The 24,279-nt window shown below is 42.9% G+C and overlaps 5 protein-coding genes across 5 annotated transcripts; 2 read left to right on the top strand and 3 right to left on the bottom strand.

Annotated features, from left to right (window-relative positions):
- Positions 1–4,095, bottom strand: mrpl16 (mitochondrial ribosomal protein L16). The gene is made up of 5 exons (XM_005724206.1): positions 3,845–4,095; positions 2,670–2,741; positions 1,295–1,443; positions 466–759; positions 1–351 (listed from the first exon to the last, which is right to left on the bottom strand). The coding sequence occupies exons 1-5, from the start codon at positions 3,912–3,914 to the stop codon at positions 160–162; spliced, it is 777 nt and encodes a 258-aa protein (XP_005724263.1). The 5' UTR covers positions 3,915–4,095; the 3' UTR covers positions 1–159.
- A 1,160-nt stretch (positions 4,096–5,255) lies between these two features.
- On the bottom strand, positions 5,256–8,581 carry txnl4b (thioredoxin-like 4B). Its single transcript, XM_005724205.1, has 3 exons — positions 8,362–8,581; positions 8,126–8,277; positions 5,256–5,981 (listed from the first exon to the last, which is right to left on the bottom strand). Exons 1-3 carry the CDS (start codon positions 8,491–8,493, stop codon positions 5,816–5,818), a joined length of 450 nt encoding a protein of 149 aa, XP_005724262.1. The 5' UTR covers positions 8,494–8,581; the 3' UTR covers positions 5,256–5,815.
- Positions 8,582–8,789: 208 nt separating this feature from the next.
- Positions 8,790–10,575, top strand: trmt10c (tRNA methyltransferase 10C, mitochondrial RNase P subunit). Its single transcript, XM_005724204.1, has one exon. The coding sequence runs from the start codon at positions 8,990–8,992 to the stop codon at positions 10,505–10,507; it is 1,518 nt and encodes a 505-aa protein (XP_005724261.1). The 5' UTR covers positions 8,790–8,989; the 3' UTR covers positions 10,508–10,575.
- Positions 10,576–10,594: 19 nt separating this feature from the next.
- Positions 10,595–14,744, bottom strand: blzf1 (basic leucine zipper nuclear factor 1). Its single transcript, XM_005724202.1, has 7 exons — positions 14,659–14,744; positions 14,263–14,361; positions 13,497–13,957; positions 13,062–13,261; positions 12,826–12,954; positions 12,442–12,676; positions 10,595–12,339 (listed from the first exon to the last, which is right to left on the bottom strand). The coding sequence occupies exons 2-7, from the start codon at positions 14,279–14,281 to the stop codon at positions 12,154–12,156; spliced, it is 1,230 nt and encodes a 409-aa protein (XP_005724259.1). The 5' UTR covers positions 14,282–14,361; positions 14,659–14,744; the 3' UTR covers positions 10,595–12,153.
- A 427-nt stretch (positions 14,745–15,171) lies between these two features.
- ercc5 (excision repair cross-complementation group 5) lies at positions 15,172–24,113 on the top strand. Its single transcript, XM_005724203.1, has 15 exons — positions 15,172–15,401; positions 15,530–15,705; positions 15,797–15,912; positions 16,086–16,187; positions 16,503–16,569; positions 16,785–16,928; positions 17,062–17,266; positions 17,579–18,460; positions 19,131–19,405; positions 20,097–20,216; positions 20,796–21,009; positions 21,453–21,597; positions 22,106–22,306; positions 22,384–22,468; positions 23,413–24,113. The coding sequence occupies exons 1-15, from the start codon at positions 15,314–15,316 to the stop codon at positions 23,932–23,934; spliced, it is 3,342 nt and encodes a 1,113-aa protein (XP_005724260.1). The 5' UTR covers positions 15,172–15,313; the 3' UTR covers positions 23,935–24,113.
- Positions 24,114–24,279: the final 166 nt, after the last annotated feature.

Here is a 24,279-nt window from a genome sequence, read left to right as displayed (position 1 = left end):
TTTAAGAACATGATATATTTGCTAACATAATTGGAAAAACACACAAAAACCCAAAAAGATGACAGAAGATCCCGACATACAACTGAAAGATGGAGCATTTCAGAATTCCAAAATCTTCTTCACATTACAACACTATTAAATTTCAGTCCCTCAGGTGTGTCACACCCTCTGTGGAAAGTGAAATTTGCCCGTGAAGCGTCCGTGGTTGTGCAGGTCGAAGGGGCTGAGCACCCTCCTGATGCCCAGCATGTTGCCCTGTGCGATCTTCTTAAAGCTCCAGGGATTCTGGTTGTTCTGCTCCATGTCAGCTTGTTTCTTATGCAGGGCTGCTAGACTCTCTTTGTTCACTACCTGGAATAAAGACATGAGAATACTGTTACCACAGAGAACCAGTGGGTAAAAACTGCGGTCACTTCTAATTCAGACTTTTTCTCCCACCAGCGCATGCCTTATCTGTGATCTCACCTTCGCAGGAAAAGGAAGCTTCTTTGCCACTTCAGTCAAGATGTGCTCGACCTCGCCCAGCTCCACCTTTCCTCCCACCTCCACGATCAAACGTCCGTAACGAACCGGTGTCACGTAGTGGTCGATGGCTCCCTTGCCCCCACCCATGCGCTGACCCAGACCTTTCCGCGTGATGGGCTTGTAAGGGGCGTTGATGCGCCACATTGCAAACGTGGTCCGGGCGTCCATCTTTCGATTGATCGTAAGACGCATCATCTCTATATGACCCCAGTGGAGGTACCCACCTCCCAAGGCCTGTATATCAGATCAGAGAAAACAGGTCACTTAGTGTCATTCTCTATTTTTTAACTATTTAAAAAAAACATATGGCAGCACACAGATTAAACCAGGCAGCAACTCTTAAGTCAGTTTAATGCCAAAAACTAAAGTCCCTGAAATCAATCCACATAAAAACCCATTTTAAAGAAGCCAACATCGGCACAAAACATTCTGGCACAAAAAGCGGCTTTGTTTCCCATCACTCACTTTCACCATCTACCCGAGCCAAACTGACAAATACCTCACTTCATTTAAACTGTGTAAAAGGCTTAAAGTTACCATGCTGTGGCTGCTGTGTGACAGACAGGTGCCGTTTCATCTCACAAGTACTTAAAAAAAAAAAAAAAAAATCTCGAGTAAAATTAAAAAAGAACCAGGTTGAGTCACCTTTTATTTTAACTATAAATCTTGATCAGCACAGAACAAACAAAATGTCAAGGCACTTAGTCATATCCTGTAAAACATGCAACACTACTGTCAGCCATATCTAAAGTAAGATAAATGCACTCACCACAATAGCGTACTGTCCCGTGGTGAAGGTATTTGCAGATTTAGCTGGGCCCTGGATATCCCACAGCTTCTTTGCCTCTTTCTTGGCCTTTTTTAAGTTCGGCACCTTGTTCAAAAACTTCAGTTTGGGCTTGTCTGGCAGCACCACATCTGTAGAGGATAAAAACAGGCACGAAGGAACATGTCACATATTTACATATTTACCTGCTACTGAACACCAGAACTGAGGGTGCTGGATGCAAATAAAAAGGTTGCTATGTGGAGAAGGGTTGGGATTGGAGCTCTAACTGCTATACTAATAGTCCACGCAACACTCATGGTGAAAACTGCACGTCCGGCACAATTTCCTCCACGGGTGTTGTGGATCAGAGGCGACCTTTTCACAACAGAAAGGAGTGAATTGACGCATGCAAAGTGTGAATTGTGTTGCCATGACACATCTAGAAGAAACCCAAACACTAAAGATTTGTACAGCCCTGCTACAGGCACATTTATGTCAGCGATGTTTGTAGGAAAACTATAGATGTCTTCCCACTGTTCATGTTTACATCGCAGTGCAGTCTGATTGGTGACCCTTCCAAATCTACAGTGAGATGAACGTGTTTCACCTTTTCAATTTTGAACCTGTGCATAACGGAGAAAGTATTTATTACACGGCGTGCTGCGGGGAAAAGCCTGTTCTAACGTTTGAGTCTAAGGTTTATTTTTTTAACACCTGGCGGCTCTTTTTTGCTTCTCATCCGTAAATACTCTGCATACTCTTTCACATGATTCAGTTTATTTTGAAAAGTCTCAACAGGATCTTGAGCTTTATTGTGAAAGGTTTATGTGGAAAATAAACAAGCGGACATGCGGTGGTTTTACCGTTGTTGTTGCTAACGACAACGCATAAAAACAGGCGCTTGTCCGTCTGTAGTGTGGTTATATTAAATATAAGAGAAAGAGAGAACTTTAAGAAATTAATAGAGCCATGAAAAAATATTGACGTAAACAGTTTATTTTGCGACACCATGAAACAAACTATAGCGTAAAATGAACCGAGAGATGTTTTTATATCGTCATCCGATATATAAATCGTTATATCAAACAGCCCTATTCACATGAATCATAACTACTGACTCATGCACATCTGGTATATCCCTCTGCATGATTTTTGAAACAATAAAGATATTTCATGTTTTCTTAATAGGCGGAGAAGTCAGCATATAAAGGCCCGCAGGTTGAGAGTTGGGGTTACTTTTGAAAGCTTCATGCTGTGATTTAAGTCATGGTTGGGGTTGTTTAGTGAGAATGAAGCATGACTCTGGACCAGCAGTGTAAAGCCATAAAAATTAACCAGCCTGACACAAATAAGTGAAAAGAAGATGAATAATTACCACTGTAGTCTGGAGGGATTTCATATGTCTTCAGCCCTGCAGAGAGGACTTTCAAGTAGCTGTGCAAAGGACCTGTGGAGTAAACCACACGTGAGACAACTGTGCAAGAGGAATTTTGTGGTTTTCAGAAACAAAACAAGTCTTACTTGTGTAGGCTGTTATATTTACGAAAAATATGCTTGAAGCAAGTCTGCGGTGAACTTGTCTTCATCTGAAACTGATGTTGTCATGTCCTGTGTGGAAAATCTATTTACTGTGTGTCCAGCTTTTACAGGAAGTCAGCTGCTCTTTGTACATGTGCAGCTTATTGTTTACTGCAGGTTTCTTGTTTGGCATAATGTAATTATCATATCCTGTTGAATAAAATTAATATGGCATTTCTGTCATAGAAGTGCTTCAGTAGCCAAATGTCTAATCACTTCAATCAGCCTCAGCGTTAAGGACCTTGGGGGTCCAAGTCCTGCATGCCGAGTGAAAAATTGCCAAAGCTCTGCTGATTCAATAACCTCAGAGCCCCAAACCTCATCTCCTTACCATCAGCTCAAAAACTTAGTGCAAGAGCAAGGTTTCCACAGCTGACCAAATCCTGTAGTATGCATGTGTGAGTGGCCCAGTTGCCCAGTTTTAAGGCAGGACGTCACTCATAAACTGCAAAACAAGTGAAAATGTGTTGGAAGACACCGTTCCCTTACAGTCACTGTACTAGTGTGTGGTGAGCTCACTGATCCACATCGGCACCAGAGAGAACATCTCTCATGATTTCTCTCTGTAGTCTTGTGACTGCTTCTCTACGAGCCTACTTACACCCATCCATGGATTGGTGTAATTGTGTGTATGGTGTGGTTTAAAGTAACCACACCATACACACAGTAATGTACAGCGGTGCATTACTGCACTGTGATATACGAATGAACTCACTCTTTATTTTTAATTGTTGTGTTTACTGGCTGGTTGCCCGTCTAGTTGAGAACCCTGGCCAGGATCCTGTCTTCATACACTGCCTTTCTTTATGGGCTAACTGTGTAACGTTAGCATGGAAAATAAGGTTTACACAGTTTAGCTGCAGTCTCGTCTACCTAGTAGTGAATGTCGGTAACCTAATCAAACTGCCCCGTTTCCACCTTTACCTGGAGGTTAACGTTATGATGAGGTTACCATTAGCTAGCTTGTATTACCTTGTAGGTGACTCCTGGTTTGACAGATTCCGGTCAGCCTGCCGGCAGCAGCTTTAATGAGGGAGAGCATGATGTTAGCGTTGAAATGGACCCTACAAACACCAAACAGTCATTCCGTGTGGTACATATACGAGCATTTTAGGTGTGTGAATAATATAAAATTCTACAAACACCACGTTGGACAAATGGTCGCTGCCATCGCGGAGTTACTGTAAGACTTCCGGCACAAAAAGAAACATTTCCGGTGTTCGTGTCTTTCACAATAAAAGTATTACAGCCCTCTTTCTGGCTTTTTCTTGTCATTATTATCATTAATCTGATATATTTAATGTGATATAAACATATCACATGAAAGTACAAAATCTATTGTGGTATTTGATTTATATACACATTTAGCACATGAATTCAGAAGCGGACACAGTAAAAATCCACCTTAACCTCCTAAGACTCGAACTCTTTCGTGGCATGCATTTTTAATTTCTCTTTGATATTTGGGCTGATTGGGACCTGAGAAGTTTAAAAACAAAGAATTGCCAGATTTTTTTTTTTTTTTTACCTGATTTTTCTTTCTGACAAAAAATGAGATGCACATATGAGGATATTTGTTTTAAATTTCAATAGAACAGTAGCAGTATCATGTCCTCGTAAGTGAATATCAGGCCCTTGTAGAGCAAAATTTTGTATTTTGGTCTAGAGGACCCAAAATGTTATGTCCACATATGTGAACACCAGGTCCTAGGAGGACTAATAAGGTCAATAGATCTCAACCTACTTCTATTATCCACCTATGGGGGATTTTAGGCGTATGCGCACTGCTCTATGGAAGGTTTTTTTTTGTGCCACTGGAACAAACAAAACTTTAGAAAATAATACATTTTTGCCACCCATAAGTTTAAACTTTCTAAATAATCATTTGAAATTTTCAACTTACTAACTCATCTTGTTGAGAAACTTGAACTCAAAATTGAAAAAAATAAATAATGTAAAATTTCAAATTAAGTTGACAATTTGAGATGAAAATTTCAACTTATCTCTGCCAATCAATCGTGTTTGTTTCAGTGGCAGAAACAAGCTTCTATACCACAGTCCACTGCTGTCATCAGAAGATCAAATTTAATTACCTTACCCTTACATTAACACCAGTGATCCTAAGAAACTTGTTCTAAACAGGTAGAAAATGCAAACTCCACACAGACAGACACCTGTCCAACAGGAGGGCTGAGCCGAGAGAACGCAGAGAAAAATGATGGTTGAAATTTTATTATAACAGCAGAGCATGCACAGTGGATAAATGTGCCATCTCGCTGCTGATATACATTGGTTTACCACAGGAAACGCTAACACAGTGCATCAAAACTCACGCCTATCAAACGTGTGAAGAAGGCAGAAAAAAAACAAAAAACACCAAAATTATATTTTTCACTGATAAAAATTTTTTTAGTGTTAACAAAATAAACTATGAAACATTTGACAAATCCCACTACAGAGTGCGCACCTGCCATTACTTAACACAGGTAAAATTTGAACTCATTCCAGTTTTTCCAGCCTCCCACATAGTACTGTTAAAAACTGGTAGAGACTACCCTGCAGTCAAACTCTTTACATCCCTTAGGTTTGCATTTCCTATATCATCAAATATTTGCAAAACACTTCTGTTGATATCTGTTTTTACTAACCCGCAATCCTCCTTACTGTCACACTCCCTGTCTAAGTGAATTAGAAGAACCTTTAAAGTATCAGGAGTAGAAACAGTAAAGGCAAAAACACTGTCGGTAATTTGATCTCTACAACAAGAACAACAACAAAAAAAGAATAAATGTTCAACAGTCTTTAAATCGGAGGCACTTTAGTATTCCTCAAACAGCTACTTTGTGGTTCAAAGTCTGAATGTCTCTTGTTACTCATTCAGCAGCCGTCAGTGCTACTCTGCAGAGTTTCTTGCCCATCACATAATGAATAAAGTCACCGATTCTAAATCCCGTGGTAGAGGAGATCATATTTGGGAATATTTTGAGGATCTATGGGACTCTGGACGATCATTTTCCCCCGCATGGCTCCTCTGTAGATCACTTCAATCAGGTCCATGAAATCTTGCTTGGTTTTGAAGCTGCCAACGAACTTGGTGTGATCTGGAGAGCTGAAACACAAACAATTATTAACAACTGTTGGCCTTATTCTGACTCTTTGCGCATCAGCAGTAGCTTATACTTTTGGTATGTGTTGATATGTATCCACAAAATTGACATTGATTATTCTTAAGCTGAAAGTCATGCCATCAAAATGAATTTGAAAAAAGTCTGAAATCCCTTGTTTCTTTATAATTAGGAAAGGAAATACAACGCTTTAATGAAACGTGTCAAAATAAATAGAGCATCAGAGTTTGTAAAATTCGAATGAGTTTGAAAGTCAATATTTGGTATGACCACCTTTATTCTTCAACACAACCTGAACTCTCTTAGGCAAGCTTTTATATAACATCTGTAAACAGCCTTCAGGAATGGCAAATGGCAAATATTTGTATAGCGCTTTTACTAGTCCCGCCTAGGGACCCCAAAGCACTTTACACACCCAGTCATCCACCCATTCACACACACATTCACACACTGGTGATGGCAAGCTACATTGTAGCCACAGCTGCCCTGGGGCAGACTGACAGGCAAGCTTTTATAGAACATCTGTAAACAGCCTTCAGGAATGAATGTTCTGTTGTCTGTCAAGATCGACGCGATGGGCAGAGCCGTGAGTACTCAAACCGTGCTTATTGAACGCAATATGGATAAGATCTTGGAGAAGCTCACAGCTCTGCAAAGAGAACTGGATAGACCTGGGGACCAGTGATGGATATTAGATCACCTGCGAAATCAAATGCAGCCTGGTCGCTCTAACCTTAAACCAAACAACCATCATCTTATTCAGCTACCCGGCCGAAAGCTGGCTGGAACAACTCCCCCTGATAACAGGACTGTGATTTGACCCTCTGGCCACATCCTTCAAGGCCAACTGCGGCGGCTGGAGAACTGCTGACTTTTGCTTAGAACTGGGTGAAAGGACGCTCTCTTTTCAGTTGATACAGGATACACACACGCACACAGACACACGTAATCAGACACAGATATACAATCACCCTCCTCCCCCCTCCAAGCGGCTCCGATGCACGTCCTTTATGTTATATGGTGGTGTGAAGACTCATGTGCTCTCTGTGCTGAGGTGTTTTTTTTCTGTTCTCAAACTGTCGTCCTGTAGGAGCTCAGTCTGGGTGGAGTTCTTTTTCCTCCTCATGTTCCATCATATATTGCATATTCATTGCTTCCATCCTACCTCTCTTGACATGTCTTCCCAATGTGAAGTATGGGATTTGTATGTACAGTCAGAAAGGGTCCAATCTCACTGCATATGCACGTAAATGGCTATCTATCTACATATCTAAGATGACCCCACAGTGCTTAAATAACGCTTAAGGTCTGGGCTTTTGGGGGGCCAATTCATGACTGATAATTTTCCATGTTTTTTTTTTTCCTCTATCCAGGTATACTTGGATTTAGGGGTGGGTTTAAAAAAAAAACTGATTTCCTGATTCAAATCTCTTTTAATTTGAATAATGTGATATTGATTCATTATTCAAAATTCATTGAACCAGCAGCTAAGACGATAAGAACTACACTTCTGTTTAATACACATTGCCATGCAGTTCCTCTTACTTTGGCAGTTTTGCTTCCACCACGATAAAAATCACACTTCCCGCACAGCTCTCTCTCTGTACTTCAAGACCAGTTTACCATCAAAAAATCTCTGGTTTCTGCCTTATTTGGTGGCTTATTAAACGCCAGTCTGTGTAACTTGACTTCCTACAGTTTTTTCATATGTATTTTAAGGGAACACTGCACAGCATGATCACAAATGCTATGTTTTCAGCTAATAGCTATTTGTAATACACCTTGTAGGTGAAAAGTGCCAATTAATGTCTTGTCTTATCTTTTGCACATATCATAGATTCAATTAAATAAGCAGAGACACATAAGGTGTTTTTGCTGCCTAAAGACACAATGTGTGTGTGTGTGTGTTTTAGATTACTTCTTTGCTAAGTAATCTTTTAAGCGTTTGTTTAACAAAACAAAAAAACTCAAGAAAGTCTGGCAAGGAAAATGTAACTGAGGGGTAGCTCAGTGGCCCTCGATAATCACTCGGGTCACTTCCCTGGTTCAAGCTATTCGACTGCTTCAAACTAATGTCTTCTTATAGTGATTTTAGGTTAATGTCATTCTGAGCCCTAGGTCCACTCACCCATAATCGACCTTCATGTGCTGTCCGTTGAAGAAGAAGACAGTGGAGGGGATGTAGCTTATGTCGAAGTATCTCGTGTAAATGGGAGCTTTATCAACATCGACGATGTAAATGGACGCCATGTTACTCAAGTCGTGGGCCGTTTTAGAGAGCTACAACAGAAAGACAGGAGACACATGAGCTAAAGTAGAGAGTGAGCAGTTATTATTTACATTCATGTCACCGTTTCAGCTTACTATCTCGTCGAGCTGCAGACACACCGAGTCATCGTCCCTGCCGAACCGTAAAACCACGACTTTTTCTGCCACCCCTTTAATGACTTCGTCGATATCTTTTTTGCACGTTAATTTGTGCAAAAACAAACTCATTTTGAGGCTAACGAGCTAACGTCTCCCCCTGTACGGTTGTTTTACTTCCGGGAGGGAAGTGCGTCATCATTGCGTCGTGTGCGACACCATCAAATATCCGCCTTAACTTTAATTAGAGACACTGTGGAAATAATTTAAATAAGCTGTGGTTTATAATTTATTATATCATATTACCATTTAAATATATTATATAGATTCAGCTGGCTAAAAACGGCTCGTGTTCTCTTCTCAACAAAGACAATCAATGCTGTGCCACCTCGTTGTTTCCTCTACGACACATTATAATGTGACACCGTGACCTTCTTCCCTAGTGTTTGAGAAGCCTGGCCGTCAACACATGTGAGCACACGTCTGAGAACGTTCTGGACTCTGAGTGAGATGTTGCCGTTACTTGTAACACTTGAATAACAGCGGAAGTCTGAGAGAAGCGCTTCTGTAAACACAGTCTGGCTCTCCTGGTTTTCTAAGCAGCTCTTGTTTCGTTTCATTTGTGGCGATGTTGCTGCGGCTCTTCACTCCCAGAGGCTGTGCTGTTTTTTGGAAATGCGCTCATTCTGTGTCATTCTGCGCTTTCGGGAGGCAAGTGTGCAGTTTTAATACCATTAACAGCAGGGCCAGCAGGCACAGAGCGTCCATCGCGGTGTCCATCCGCCTCCTCAGTGCTATCAGCCCAGCGGGGACAGATGCTGCGCAGACGAAAGCAGGTAAAACCCAGGAAACAGAGGCTCTAGATCTGGACAGGTGGAAGTCTGTGATGAGATCCCAGGCTGCATTTGATGAGAAGCAGGTTCAAGATGAAGCAGAGGAAAGTGATGATGATGAGAACCTGAAAGAGCCAGGAGATGATTCAAAGGACGGGTCTTCTCTGGAGGCAATGCGGGATCTGGTTGCGATGTGGCAGCAAGCTGGAAAGCTTGTACCTGAAGAGATGACTGATGAGGAGGTGGAGACACTGGCGAAGCTCACCACCAAGTCTTCCAGGAAGAAGTACCTGAAGTACCTGGCTCTCAGGGAGCGCCACAAAAAGGCCCGTAAGGAGAAGCAGCAGCAGAAGGCAGCCAAGAGAGAAGCATCTTTGATGGAGAGAAGAGAACTGGAGAGCGGTGGAGAGGAAGGGGAGGGCGAGGGTGGACCCAGGTTGAAAAACACACTCTTCCTTCAATTCTGGGACCGTTCTCTGGACAAGCTGCTGGCGTGGAAGTCCGCTCAGTCCATGGTGTTTGGTCAGCCGCTGGTGTTTGACATGAGCTATGAGTCGCACATGTCCAGACGGGAGATCGAGAACACAGTGTCCCAGCTGATGGATGTTGTAGGGCTGAACCGGCGTGCCACTGAGCCCTACCATCTCCACTTCTGCAACCTGCAGCCAGATGGACTCTACAAGAAGGAGCTGATCCAACGGTACGGTGCAGAGACTTGGGAGCGCCTACTCATCTCCACCTCTGAGCGGCAGCACGTTGACCTGTTCCCCCGCGAACAGCTCGTGTACCTCACTGCAGACTCGCCCAACGTCCTCCGCACCTTTGACCACTCAAAGGTTTATATCATCGGAGCTCTAGTGGACCGCTCGATCCAGAAAGGCTTATCACTGGCCAATGCAAAGCGTCTGAAGCTGGCCACAGCCCGTTTACCCCTTGATGAGTTCCTCCACTGGGAGATGGGAGCCAAAAATCTGACTCTGGATCAGATGATCTGCATTATGCTCTCTTTCAAGGATAGAGGGAGATGGGATGAGGCGTTACAGTTTGTGCCTAAAAGGAAGCACGATGGCTTCCACCAACAACAGACGCAGACTACCAGACACAGAGCCAGAGATGATGGCGACAGGCCACCGAGGTCAGGAGAGAAAATAAATATAAACATATTTAAAAACAAAGAGCACAGAGAGTCCGGGTTCACTGGAAGAGACAGAGAAAACACACCAGCTGGAACCAAAGTACGGACATCATTAAAGAGTGACATAGAAGCCAGAAAAAGTGGAGGCAGGAACAGGATGTGGTGGCATGATGAGTGAGAAAACTAACTTTTGCTATTTTGTAAATGTAAATTGAAAGTGAATAAATGCTGCTTTAATGACAACAATGCAAAAGTAGAAACTACTTTGGTCTTTATTTTAGAAAAACAAAGGATGTACAGATATTTGTTGTGCATTCACTGCAGATGAAACCATCACTATTACTGCAAAGAGCAGTCGTTTCCAAAAGAGATGAAAGAAACAGCTCAGTTTTAAATACATATTTTCAATCGATTACCAGTTATTTTATTGTAATGTGTTTTGAAGCAAAAATACAGCCCTTATACATTTCTTTTTAAATAATAATAGACAAAACAAAAACGACATTAAATGAAGAGGGGAAAAAAAAAAGAGTCAAGGTCATTTTTGCTCTTGTAGTACCATCTGTCCACTTCCAAAATACTGTATATTTACATGATGAAATATACAAAATATATTAATACAGTGTTTTCCTAAATAAGGTAGCACCATTATACAGAGGAAGTGTGGCTCCTGCAGTATAGGAGGGACCCTGATTCACTTTATATACAGTCACAGTGGAAGCAGCTCACTGGAGGGTATTTACACAACATACTTTCAAGTCTCAGGATCAAACTTACAGCTGGAATATGCAAATAAAACTCAGCACACCCTCAAACACACTAAAGACTGGAGGCTCCGAAGGAGTATTAGTGCCACATTAAGAAAAAAATGTTTTTGATCATTTTGAGAGTAAAGTCAAAATGTGGCAATTAAAACCTTCTAAAAATGCCTTGTATAGATGAGTTACTTCAGAATTGCATTCAGTAATAAGGCAATAATTTCTCTGTTACTACATAAACACAGTGTAGTGATAAATATGAGGATGGTGCAAAACATTGCATCTGATCAGAAGAAAGAAAAGCACAAACTTGAAAGAGTTGGCTGAATTTCTGCAAACCAAAGTGGCTGGCAATGGACAGATGCAAGCATATCCAATGGTTACACCTGGGTGCAATAAAGTAGGTAAGTCACAACATACAATAAGACACCAACAGATGATCAAGTTGTTTCACTAACTCATCTACACAAGGACGTCTGTAGAAGGTATCGCAGCCGTGCCAGCTGTTTGGCTTGAAACAACTATAATCTCCACATTTCTACTTTCTTTTTTAAAAATAAATATATTCTCTGCTCCAGTTGCCTAGGTAACCTCCAAATGCATATACTTTCAGATAATAAGTCAATCATTCTTACAGGTAGTCACTTTAGTCGCTGGCCTGGAAGTCGAGAAGAACTGATCTTGGGTTCTGTCCATGTCCATCGCCAGTGACTATGGTCACCGATCATCACACTGCTGTGAATCGCTTCCAGCGTGCATGTTTGCATCTCTGTTCAACGCATAACACGGACTCACCTTGATGTCACATCCCAGTGAAATGTCTAATCATTGCGTTACGATTCCTGAATTCAGTTAAAGAGCAAATAAAAGTAACAAAATAAACAGAGCCATATATATTCCGACCATCATCTGAAATGTAAAAATAACAGTCAGGGTAAAACCACAACCAGGAGAGCAGCAACTGTCTGCTGCTGTTCCAACTAAACACAAAGCTCCAGTAACCCTCAGACTACACTCAGTCCTTTGAAATAAGCTCCAACGATGTTTGTGGTAGTCTCTGTGACCTCTACAGCACCAGGATGTCTCCTGTACAGCGCTCACAGCAGTTAAACGTAATGTTCTCGTAGCGGGTGTAAGGGTGAAACCTGCCAATGCTCTTCTTACTATTGAGGAAGTTTGAGGGGGTGGAGTCACTGAGTGGAGACTCAGCCTTGTTTTCGGAGCAGGAAATGGGATCTAAACTCTTCAGCACCTGAGACAGAAAGTGAGTGACATCTGTGAGTTTCTGGATTTTCTTACAAATGTGAGAAATTAAATATGATATTTATCATAAACAAACATGTAAAACCTTCACCTTCTCGGCCATCTTCTCAGCCGGTGTGCTGCAGAGCTGCTCAGCTGCTGCGCTGCTGCTGCTTTTTGCGGCATTGGTGCTGGTGCCGCCGCTGTTACCCAGCAGGTGGGCGTTGATGGCGTCTGCTAGCTTGTGATTGGCCACCGCCAGCTCTCCCGTGCTTAGGGGTTGTGAGGTGGGATAGTACGTCTGTTGTCTGCCCCACTGCAGAGACACCAGGAGCTGCTCCAGAGATCTGAAAACACAAAAACAGGTAACGTCAACACATACTGCCATCATTCACGCCAGCATCAGGGGCTCTGAGTTCCAGTATGCTTTAAGTTTAGAGTTCTTATAATAGACACTCCAGTTTATTTAATCACTACATGTGAGTCACAATCTTACCTGTGGGTGAGCATCATGTCCCTGGAGAACTCCTCTCTCTCCAACAGCAGGTCCTGAATTGCTCCTTGTGCCTCTCTGGTCTGTCTCTGCAGAGCTGCTCTGGCATTCGTTAGTTCCTCTGCCATGACTCTGAGGAGACAACACAAATTCAAGAGTTTATTCAGCAAAACACAGATAATATATATACACACATACATTTTTTAATTTATCTTCCACTGAATTATAGTGTCCATTACCTGCTGGCCAGGAACTTGCTCCTCCAAACGTCACACTGGATACTCATTCGCTCTAGTTGCTCTGCAGTGTGTGCCAGACTCCTGCCCAGAGCCTCGTTCTCCAAAATCAGCTGATTTTTCTCCCGTGACAGGCGCTCAAAGTGGTACTGAAGGTCGTCACCCACCGACGCCACCAGCAGCTTCTTTAGCTCACGGTTCACCTAGCGCACAAATTTGATAAAACCTCCTTTTACAACTGAAAACACAAATGAGAAGTTGAACTGTCTTCTCTCTTCGTATTGTAAAGAACTTTGTCATTAAAAAGAAAAAAGCTTTAAGAATAACAAACCATATTAGTTACATTTTTGTTGTGCTCACCATTTTTTTTTTTTTAAAAAAGGGTCCTCAGTGTGTCTGATATTTAAATAATGCGTGTCAGTTTCATTGCAGCCTCACCTCTGTTTGCACACGGAGCTGATTGGACAGGCCTTCTTTGTCCTGCAGCAGCCTGCGCTCAGAGTTCTGCAGCTTCACCAGCTGTCCTCTCCAGTCCTCCACCAAATGCAGCGAAGGAGACCCCTGCTCCTCAGCCTGTTGCCCGGTCTCCCCTTTCGCCTCAGTGGCTCCTGTGCGGCTGCTCCGGCTAATAGCAGCACGTGGGACCATGATCCTCACAGCCTCCACCTCTGTGCAGGCCTCTCGAGTTACTTTCCCAAGGTGGAGCACTCCGAGTGGCTGCGGGGCAGCAGGAGGTGCTGGATGGGTAGATTTGGGGCTGCGCTTTGGGCTAGCTACTTTCACGAGGGGAACTTCAGATGGACCTGGTGGAAGTGTATCTGTGTTAACCTCCAGGATGGCTGGCGGTTTTTCAGTTTCCATGCCATCGCCAGGACCTCGGACAGGCACACTGGCAGAATCTGGAAGATAAAAAGGAACAAGAATTGTGATCACACTTTGCACTGAGTCCGATTCCTCTAACATGTGGACAGTGCAGTGGAATACATATGCCTAACAATGTTGTAAAGCTTTAATCCTTATGTGTGTCAGCTTTGTTTATGTTTCACAAAAACAGAAGCTCCCCAAACACCAAACAGCACAAGAAACGCATGAAGACGATAAAAAGACAGACTTCCATCAACTCTTGGTCAAGTTTACTTCCGCTGACTTTACAAATACCCGTGTGTAAAATGTGAACACTAGAGCACAAAGAAACCACACGTACCTCTAACAGCAGCAGTCATGGTGGAGGTGGTGTTGGTGTGAAAGGTAGTCTGTTTGGGTGAAACCCACGTCTTGATGACGTCTCGGGTGGCCCTTCGCCCTGTAATAACAACAATGGGGAAAGTGAAATATTTTTAACACCTGTCGTGTCCAATGATTAAAGAAGACCGCCAGTCAAAGGTCAGGGTTAACAGCTGAGGCTCTGAAAACGTAACGTGATAACGGTAACTTGGTAGGAAGCTAACTGTGCTAACATTAGCCGATTGCAGAGCAGCGTCAATGATAAACAACTTCGCTTTATATTAGCATTAGCTGTGTCATAATGAGTATACAAGACGCTTTTCTGTGTATTTGGTATCGTTTCTAGTGAGTTCACAGATATAACTGGATAACATACCGCGTAGAATCCTCCTCGCTTAACTAGCCGTAAGCCCCAGGCTGTTTGTTTTGCCACCGGACACAGTTGGCCTCTCGCGAGTTTCGTGTGAGATTTTTACCCTGATTTGTACCTCCCAGGCAAAACGTCCTGTTAAACCAGCACTACACCTTTCTAACCCCCTCGCCAGATGGAAATAACTGCGTAAATATTAAGCCACGATTTTTTTTGTAATCCTAAACTTGAATAGCTGTTACATTATCTACAAAATAATCGTTTTTGTCGAAAAAGTAGCGCAGGTCGCACGTAGCCTGTCAGATGTAACCCAGGAACTTTTCCACCCAATTACTCCCCTCAACGTCACAACACACTGATCTCAGATCGGTTTATCTATCGTTCTACTAACATGTATATACCAACATCTTAAGCCTCAGCTGATTTATGGTCCGAAATAGATGCTGGTGTAACAGAGTATTGATACCCCTCCCGCCCCAAGACCGGAACCTTCATACGAAGGGAATAATTGCTTTCCGGATGAAAATACAGTTGCAACAAATGTTAAAAAGGGATCCCCTTTTTCTGCTCCAGGGGTTTCAGGACAACTCAGTGCTTATAGCGCACTGTGGCATTGTGGCGGTATGTTTTAGTTTGTAACACATTAATTGGACTGCTAACCATGGGAGTGCACGGACTGTGGAGGCTATTGGAGAGCACAGGGAAACCCATCAACCCCGAGACACTGGAGGGAAAGATCCTTGCTGTTGGTATCCTCAGTTAGAAATGCTGTATTTATCTTTGATCTGTCCACCATTATTTGCTTCTTCTGTCTCAGCAGTGTGTAGGTTTTACTAACTTCAGTCATAGCAGAAACCTTAACAAGAGCCCCCCTCAGACATCAGTATATGGCTGAACCAGGCGGTGAAAGGGGTGAGGGACCGTGAAGGCAACAGCGTCCAGAACGCCCACCTGCTCACTCTCTTCCACCGCATCTGTAAGCTACTCTTCTTCCGCATCAGGCCAGTCTTTGTGTTTGATGGGGATGCACCGCTGCTGAAGAAGCAGACCCTTGTAAGTCTGTGTGCCCGCGTGCATGCGTTTGTGTAGCAGGCAAGCGATTCCTGCTTAGCGTCTTCATTTTAACCTTGTTTTCCTCCTGCAGGCTCTGAGGAGGCAAAGGAAGGAGGAGCTGACTCGCGAGTCCAGAAACACCAATGAGAAACTGCTCAAAACATTCTTGAAGAGACAGGCTATCAAAGCTGCACTTGGAGACCACAGGTGAGGGACAGAGGGAGCATCCCTAAACCAGCTGTAAATAGTTCCTCCCATGTTTACCCTCCTATTCTTCAATGACATCAACAAAATAAAAATACCTCTGCTCTCCTTCTGGAGTCATTATAGTGTCAGGGCTTTGGCCTGAAAGTAACGCACATTTCTTTCCTACTTCCCAGTAAGGAACCTCTCCCCAGCCTCTCCAGCGTGAGGAGAAATGAGGTGGATGACATGTATGTTCTTCCAGCACTGCCACCCGCAGAGGAGAAAGCCAAAAGCAGGTTACTGTTCACTTGCTTGCATACATAAGTTAGTCAGAATCCATGCAGGGTCTTTTCTGGGTAAACGGAATGCTGAAAAGCTCTTTTCCTCCACATGTGTGGACATGCCAGGAGGGTCAGGTGCTTTGTGAAAGCAAATGGCTTCATATCCACGACTAGAAACTTTTTGTTTTCTTGCCCTCTTCTCTCAGATAACCAAACAGTTCGTATGAACCAAGGAGCAATTAGTAAAATGCATGGTTGTCTTTATTTAGTGCCATATCAAACATAGTGTGCAATAACAAACATCTGAATGTTTTCCTGTTGCACTTACAGCTCAGAGGAGGAGGAGGAAGAACGAGAGGAGGAGGAGGAAATGGTTGATAGTTATTACATGTATCAGGTAAAATGGTGTCATTGCACTCTGAAAGTGCACCAAATTGGTATCCTCTCCCCAAAATGTTAACATATTTTTGCAATTTTTCCTTTACAAACTCTTCTTTATATATCCAGTAAAATTCATCGCCTTGTGTCTCTGTTCACATATGGGTAACTGTCTTTACGTTTATTGTATAACTGTCCTCACTGACTAAAGTGAGTTTGTTCTTCATGTCTCAGGGAGACATGTGTGAAGACCCCAACTCAATGGACATCAACTCAGAGGACTTTGCCAGCCTGCCTCCTGAAATGAAACATGAGATCCTCAAAGACATGAAAGAGTTTTCTAAAAGACGGCGGACCATGTTTCACAAACCTCCAGAGGTACATCTCACTCTCAGGCTACAGTTATTGCTAAGGCTTTTTTATTTTTAAATGTTTTAAAATGGAAATAGTTTGGTCTGGATAACTCCTCACTCATGCTTCAGTGTCTCCTGACGCTTCTTCACTCTCTCAGCGGTCCGGAGACTTTTCACAGTACCAGCTGGCTGGCCTGCTGCAGAGGAACCGGCTGAACCAGCGTCTGGAGGGTGTGGAGAAGGAGATGAACCACCGGAGCGCGGGCAGTGCTCCAGATGTCTGCCAGCAGGACGGACCTCAGCAAAGCGTGGAGGCACAGCGGCTGGTTTCAGAAGACCATTCTCACTATATCCTTATCAAAGGTGAGGCAGTCAGTGGATTGTTGCACTACTGTCTGGAAAATAGATAATCAGTGCTACAGATTTCTTTTCCGAATCACATTTAAATGTCTGAACATTTAAAAGGTTCATTGGAAGACAAGTAATGTTCATATAAGTTTATATTTTAAACAGTTTTTTGTTCAAAAACATCATGATGTAGTTCTTTTTATCAGATTTTTATTGGTGGATCATTGTGTTTTACTTTTCTTTTGACATATCAGAAGGCTGAAATGAAAAAGTACAAGCTTGCCTCTGTGTTAGTTTATAAAACTGCACTCCACTTTACCTTCATAGGCACCAAAAAGAGTGAGACAGCCCCCGAGAGCCAACCTGCAGCTGCACCCTGGGCTGGGAGCTCCCTGTCAGGCTGTCAAAGACGGCCCAAAGACAAACCTGAGCCTCTTTGGCGTCCTGTCTGTGAGGAAGACGATAAAGCGCAAGCTACCTCCTCAGGCGACTCCAAACCCTCAGCATCAAAACCGTCTGATGGAGACGCCTCACCGCCCTCGCCTCGGACATTCAGAGCTATCCAGGCTGCGATTAACGACAGCTCCGACGAGGAGAAGTCCGACCGGGTTAAGACGGATGGTGGCAGCATGTCTCCACGCACACTGCTGGCAATCCAACAGGTTCTGGCTGAGGATGAAGGTGGAGCTGCTGAATTTAAGAGTAGCTCGCCCACCAATCAAACAAATATTCATCATCGTGCCCCAAGAGCGGTCACCAGCAGCTCGGAGGAAGAGGCCAAACCTTCACTCAAAGAAAAAGGCCTTGATATGAAGCTCACAGGGCAAAGTTTACGTGACAAAGACAGGTTGTTAGATAGCAGCTCTGAAGACGAGATGGAAGAATTGATTGGAGAGAGAAATAAAGCACTTCGATTAGCAGCAAAGGAGATCAGCTCAGAAGATAAGATGAGGAAAGCAGAGCTGTCTGAGGATATAAAGACAAGCTGTCGGGCACGAGTGGAGAAACAAGAACAAGTTAATAGACGAGAACCAGAGCGCACACCTCAGGATGCTGCTGCTGCTGCAAACAGTCAAAACCCAGTATCTACAAACCTCTCTCCTCAGCTCTCTGGAAGACCCACCGCACTCTTAGAGCAGTTCACCGAAGCTCCAGAGAAAAATGGATATGAAGTGAAGTCAGAGAGCAGCGAGGAAAGCGCGTCAGAAGGTACAGTAATGGTGTCTTTCACATTGCAGTCATTCAAAATGTGTTAAATCTGTAGTGTGTTTGTGCTTCCAGATGTCAGATTTACAGGTTTAAATAAGCAGAGGGTTTTACATTTTAATATAAAATTTTGAACTGAGACGTGTTGGTTTCTGAAAAGCCTGACTTCTCAGAACAAAACCGATCACTGTATGGATAATATAATAACAGGGCTGCATATAGGACGTCAAATAGACATCCTGCAAATTGGTCCTGTGCCTTGGGTAAAGATTAAATTATCTAGCTTACAGAGTAGGTTCAGTCATCAAGGAAAACCAGTCGCTTAATGTTGTATTAACCAGATTTTAAAGTATAATTATGCCAGTTACCCCATGCTTGGTCTAACAGCGTTGCAGCCCTGATGCATCAGCAAAAGCCAGATGGTGGCCCAGCTGATCTAGTTGGTAAATCTGCCATAAGGCACATTATTAAGCCGCCTTTGCTTGCCGACACTTTATTAGGTGTCTGCTGCAAGCCGCTTTGCGACCCAGCCTGATCCTCTATTGTTGTTGATGCTTTCCACATATACGCGTGGTCCCAGAACATATCAGTCACTGCAGTTAGAAATAACGCCACATTTTCTCTTATGGGAATGCAAAGGTCATCTCAGTCTGCTCTTTCCCTGTTTTCTCAGAGAGCTTCATTGAGGTCTCAGAAGACGACTCAAAAGAGGAGACTGCAGATGATTCCCTCGTGATAACTGGAGAGAAAGCACATCCAGATAAAGTCCATAAAGATGACGCAAAGGAAGAAGGAAACTCAGAGGAAAGTTTAGCAGAAATTTCCTCAACTGTTGCTCTGAACTCAGAGGAAGAAGCAGAAACAAAGGCGCAGAATGAGATGAAAGAGCAAACGGAGACAGAATCCAGATCAGCTCCAGCCATCAATGAATGGGAACACTTTGATGTTGTAAGTTTCTGTAATTCTGCAGTTTACTGATCTCTGATAGACAGAAAATTAGTCATCTTGATGATTCATTAGTACTCAAGCGGTACTACAAATATAGTCACACGTGGCCTACTTTCTTCTAAGACGTAAAAAAATTCTTCTTTTTTCTTCTTATGTGAAACTAAGGGCTCATTTTTGGGCTCTTCAGTGCTGAAATTTTCAGAAGACTGGTATCCTTTTGATATTTTAACAGAGAACAACTCAGGTCATACTGATCACTTCATATCGAACTGTCAGATCATTAAAAAAAGGAATTATTATGATGGGCATATCCCCAAACCCAGTCCATTAATTTGAGATGGTCGTGTAAGTAAGTTTTACCGAACTGGTGTTGATTTGTCTCCTGAGGAAAGACCAGATGGTCAGAGAATGCTCAACTAACACCCTTTCGTATTAATATTATTAAGCAAACACTCATTCAGTGAGTCATGACCAAGGTTTTGCAACTCAAAAATAACACGTACGTCATGTCTGTACTTTGATTTCTTATCAGCTATATCCATTACTGTTTGTGAAGAAATGACAGTGTCAGACTTTCTGGTTTATCTATAATTATTTGTTGTTGTTTTGCACGTCAAGCATTCTTCAGCATAAACAGAAACAAGACTATAAGGAGCAGGTTGACATGCAAAAGTGTGTGTTTGTTCTGCAGGATGAGCTGGAGGCCCTGGAAAGCTCCCTGAAGGTGGAGCAGAGCAACCTGAGGGAGCAGAAACAGCAGCAGGAGAGAATGGCCAACACAGTCACCGGGCAGATGTACCTGGAGAGCCAGGTGAGAGAGAAATCACATCAGCACATACAGCCACACGCAGACCGTAAACAAGTATATATGTTTTTTAAAAAGTTGATGTGTACACTTTAATTAGAAAAAATAGAAACCAGCATGTAAATAGATTAATGCGCTGACAGCGGATCTGACAGATCAGAGCAGGTGTTAACTCCCAGGAGGGATACATTTCCCAGCATCACCTCTGCCAGACATTCCCAGAGTCATTGCTACCTCACAGTCTTTGCTGTGCGTCTGCTGGCTCGCTCACACCCCTGAAAGCCAAATGCTGTCAGCATTTTCTCCTTCATAAAATTCACACTGAGGTAAAAGCTCAGTGTGTGCGATCTGTTTTTAATCCTGTCAGCTGCTCCTGTAATCAGCTGCTAAGAGCAGAAGTATCTCTCAGATGACCACGGAAACATCCGCAGCCTGTTGAGCTGAAAGGGTTGTAATTTTAAGATCAGAGTCTTTTAACACATCTCGGGACATAATGAGACCTAAACCCCTAAACGCCAACTCTGATACTGAGAACGCTCTACATCATCTTATTGTACTTTGTGAGTAATGACCGTTTGAAACCAGGAGCTGCTGCGGCTGTTCGGCGTCCCATATCTGGTGGCTCCGATGGAGGCCGAGGCTCAGTGTGCGGCGCTCGATTGGGCCGACCACACGCACGGGACCATTACAGACGACTCGGATGTGTGGCTCTTTGGAGGACGTCACGTTTACAAGAACTTCTTCAGCCAGGAAAAATATGTCGAACATTACCAGCACAGCGACCTGCAGAGCCAGCTCAGTCAGTGAAGCTGTGTGTGTGTGTGTGTGTGTGTGTGTGTGTGGTTATATGAAAAAATATATATCAAAGGATGGAATTCAAGCCTGCTTCCAATCAAATGTATTAAATCTACATACATGACTGCTGTGGAAACACAGCAATCATGTTCTTTCATGGGCACATTATAGTTATTTTCTCTTAAACCAGCACACTGACCCACATGGCTCCGTGCATGATTGATTTAGTTTTATTGGTGGTTGCAGCTGCAATGGTGTCATATTTATGGGAGTGTTGTAATAGTGCTAAGATGGCACATCACAACAGGAATTTCATAAGCTAATATTGTACATATGAGGGAGAGGTGTTTGTGTAACAGGCTGTCAGCACAGTCTTATTGCTTAGAGTGTTGTCCTTTTCTTTATTTTTCCTGTTTACTTAACAACCTGTAATCTCGCCTCCGTCAGGTCTGGACAGGACTAAAATGATAAATCTGGCTTACCTGCTTGGAAGTGACTACACGGAGGGTGTGCCAGGGGTCGGCTACGTGACTGGCATGGAGATACTGAATGAGTTTCCAGGACCAGGCCTGGAGCCACTGATACAGTTCAGGTGGGTGAGATTGCTTCTGTGCGCAAGAGACAAAGACAACAATCAGTACTGGATGTCTGTGATCTTTTGGACTCAGGTGGATGAATTAAAGAGTCTGATAGCAACAGGAAGAAATGACCTCCTGTAATGTTCCCTCAGACAGCGAGGTTGAAGGAACCTGTTTCTGAAACTGCTCTTCAGATTGTCCAGTGTGTTAGAGAGGGGGTGGGAGTCATTGGAGTCAAACATGTCCCTGTGCCAATTTTTATTTTTTCAAGCATGCTGCCACCATCAAATTCAAATTGAGCCAATATTTTTCTCATTTTTTTAATGTTCTACTGTGAATAATGTTATTATATAAGATTTGCAAATCATTGCATTTTATTTTTTTTTTGCATTTACATATTTTTTAGGATTGGGGTTGTGTGCTAAAAAACACCATGAGTAAATATAAATGTTCTTTCTGCATTGAGCTTTCTTTCTTATTGTTGTTGCCTTTGTTCTTTTCTTTTTTTTAATTTAACTGTAGTAACTGGTGGTCAGAGGCTCAAGAGAAAAAGCACCTGGCGTCTGATCCTCGGGACACAAAAGTTAAGAAGAAGCTGAGGGATCTGAAACTGCAGCCTGGTTTCCCCAACCCTGTGGTGGCTCAGGCTTACCTGCACCCCACTATTGACCAGTCAGGCAGCTCCTTCAGCTGGGGATGCCCACAGCTGGACATGATCAAAGAATATCCTTTCTCTGTTTGTGGGAATGTGTTTGCCTGCTTTTCCTGAACGTATGAATATTTCTTAACAAGCGCTTTACATTCTGCCTGAGTCGTTTTGGCTGGAGCAGTCGGAAAACAGAGGAGACTCTTCAGCCTGTGATCAAGCAGCTCAACACCCAGCAGGTAACCAGGTTACATCCACATGTGAGCATGTCAAAGCAACAATAACCTGGCACGGAGGCCAATGTCAAAAAAGGAGAGAGAGGCGCACACCTTTGAAAATGCAAGACAAAATCTTTGTGTTTTTTTTCCACATGTAAACAGTTTCTTGAAGTCTTCACTCAGGAAGCAGCTTCTCCAAAGATCAGTTTTCAGTAACCTCAAGTGAGAAGAAATTTAGTGATAGGCTAAACATAATGGTTGAATATTTGCAAGTTAAAAGTAATGAGTAAACAGTTAAATGGTTAGTTGAAGGCGATCAATTGTAATGGGTAGCTAGAAGGAAAAATACATTTCAGATTACAAGCTTGTCAGTGGTGTTCCCCAGGGCTCTGTCTTAGGGCCCTTTCTATAAAATGCATATCAACAATTTTATTCATACTGTGATTTTGTTATTTAATTGATTTTAAGGTGTCCCAGAATGTTTTGAAACACAAATAGAATTTATTATTATTGTTAAACACATTAAATGGCCATAAAATGGCTAAAATGTTTAGCTAAATGTTAAGCTAAAACCTAAAGATACAATAAACAGTGCAGATAGTTGGTTATAATTTGGCATGTTATCAAAATGTTAGCTTAGCTAAGATAGGTTAACTAAAATAAATAATTGCCTAAATGTTTTATTAGCTAACGATTATTGATTGCTGACATAGCAGGAATCAGAATAATGAACGGTTACATATTGAGCTAAAAGCAGTAAGCACGCTAGCATTAGTTAAGTCTTAGTCTTAAACAGTACTATTATGCTGTAAATTCAAACCCGTGCATATCAAACAACCACCTGGGTCTCAGGGGTTAAATGTCTCCAGTTAGATTGTGTAACTTTTGAAAAATCAATAATAGAAACAATAAATTAAACTGGCTTGTAGCCTTCTATCGTTCATGTCTCTTCTGCTTTGGTTTAGACTCAGCTGCGGATAGACTCGTTCTTCCGCATGGAGCAACGTGAGAAGCAGGCGATCCGCAGTCAGCGACTCCGCCGAGCGGTCACCTGCTTGAAGCGAAAAGAGAGGGAAGGAGGAGCCGAGGAGGAAGAGGACGACAGTGAGGACGATACGCATTCCCTGTCTAAGTCTAAAGGGAGTCAGGATAAAGGAGGAGAGGAGAAAGATGTGAGGAGATCTGTGGCAGGAGGAGGCTTTTTAGGGTCAGAGATGACTGATGAATCTCCTCTTACAGCTCTCAGAGATAGCAGTAGCACCAGTCATGACTCCCTCTCAGTAAAGTCTGTTCCTCAGTCTAATAAAACTCCACCTAAGAGAACCAGGATGAGCAGCAGCAGTTCTGGTGAGGACAGCGAGGGTGGTCCTGGAGTTGCTATGGTTACAGCCCGATCTGTGTTCGAGGGGAGCCGGAGAGGACGCGGAGCGAAAAGCACGAGAGGGAGAGGAAGCATGAGAGGAAAAGGCAGGGGGAAGAAGACATGAGGACTTTGATACGTACTCCCAAATGTCTGACGTCTACGTGTCTGATAAACTCAGGGTTTCCATTTTATGAAACATGAATTTTGTTAAAAACTGCTATGAACTATTAATAGAAAATTGTTTTCCTGCTTGTAGATGTTTGTGTGACCACAATGAGTTCATTTTGCATTAAATTTATGAGATGTGGTACATGTTCACCTGTCATTTGTCGCCCTCGTGTGTCAACAATGAAACTGAGACAGATGCAGGTTTTCAAGCTCCTTCTTTCAGGTCTTATTTCAGCTTCTTTTTATCCGCGCTATCACTTCTACCTACCCTGACTTGAAAAAACAAACACGTTTAAACTTT

Source organism: Pundamilia nyererei, unplaced genomic scaffold, assembly GCF_000239375.1.
Source record: "Pundamilia nyererei isolate P.nyererei 1_Seehausen unplaced genomic scaffold, PunNye1.0 scaffold00011, whole genome shotgun sequence".
Taxonomy (NCBI): domain Eukaryota; kingdom Metazoa; phylum Chordata; class Actinopteri; order Cichliformes; family Cichlidae; genus Pundamilia; species Pundamilia nyererei.
Note: the sequence above shows the minus strand (reverse complement) of the source record. Positions and strands in the feature narration are given on the sequence as shown.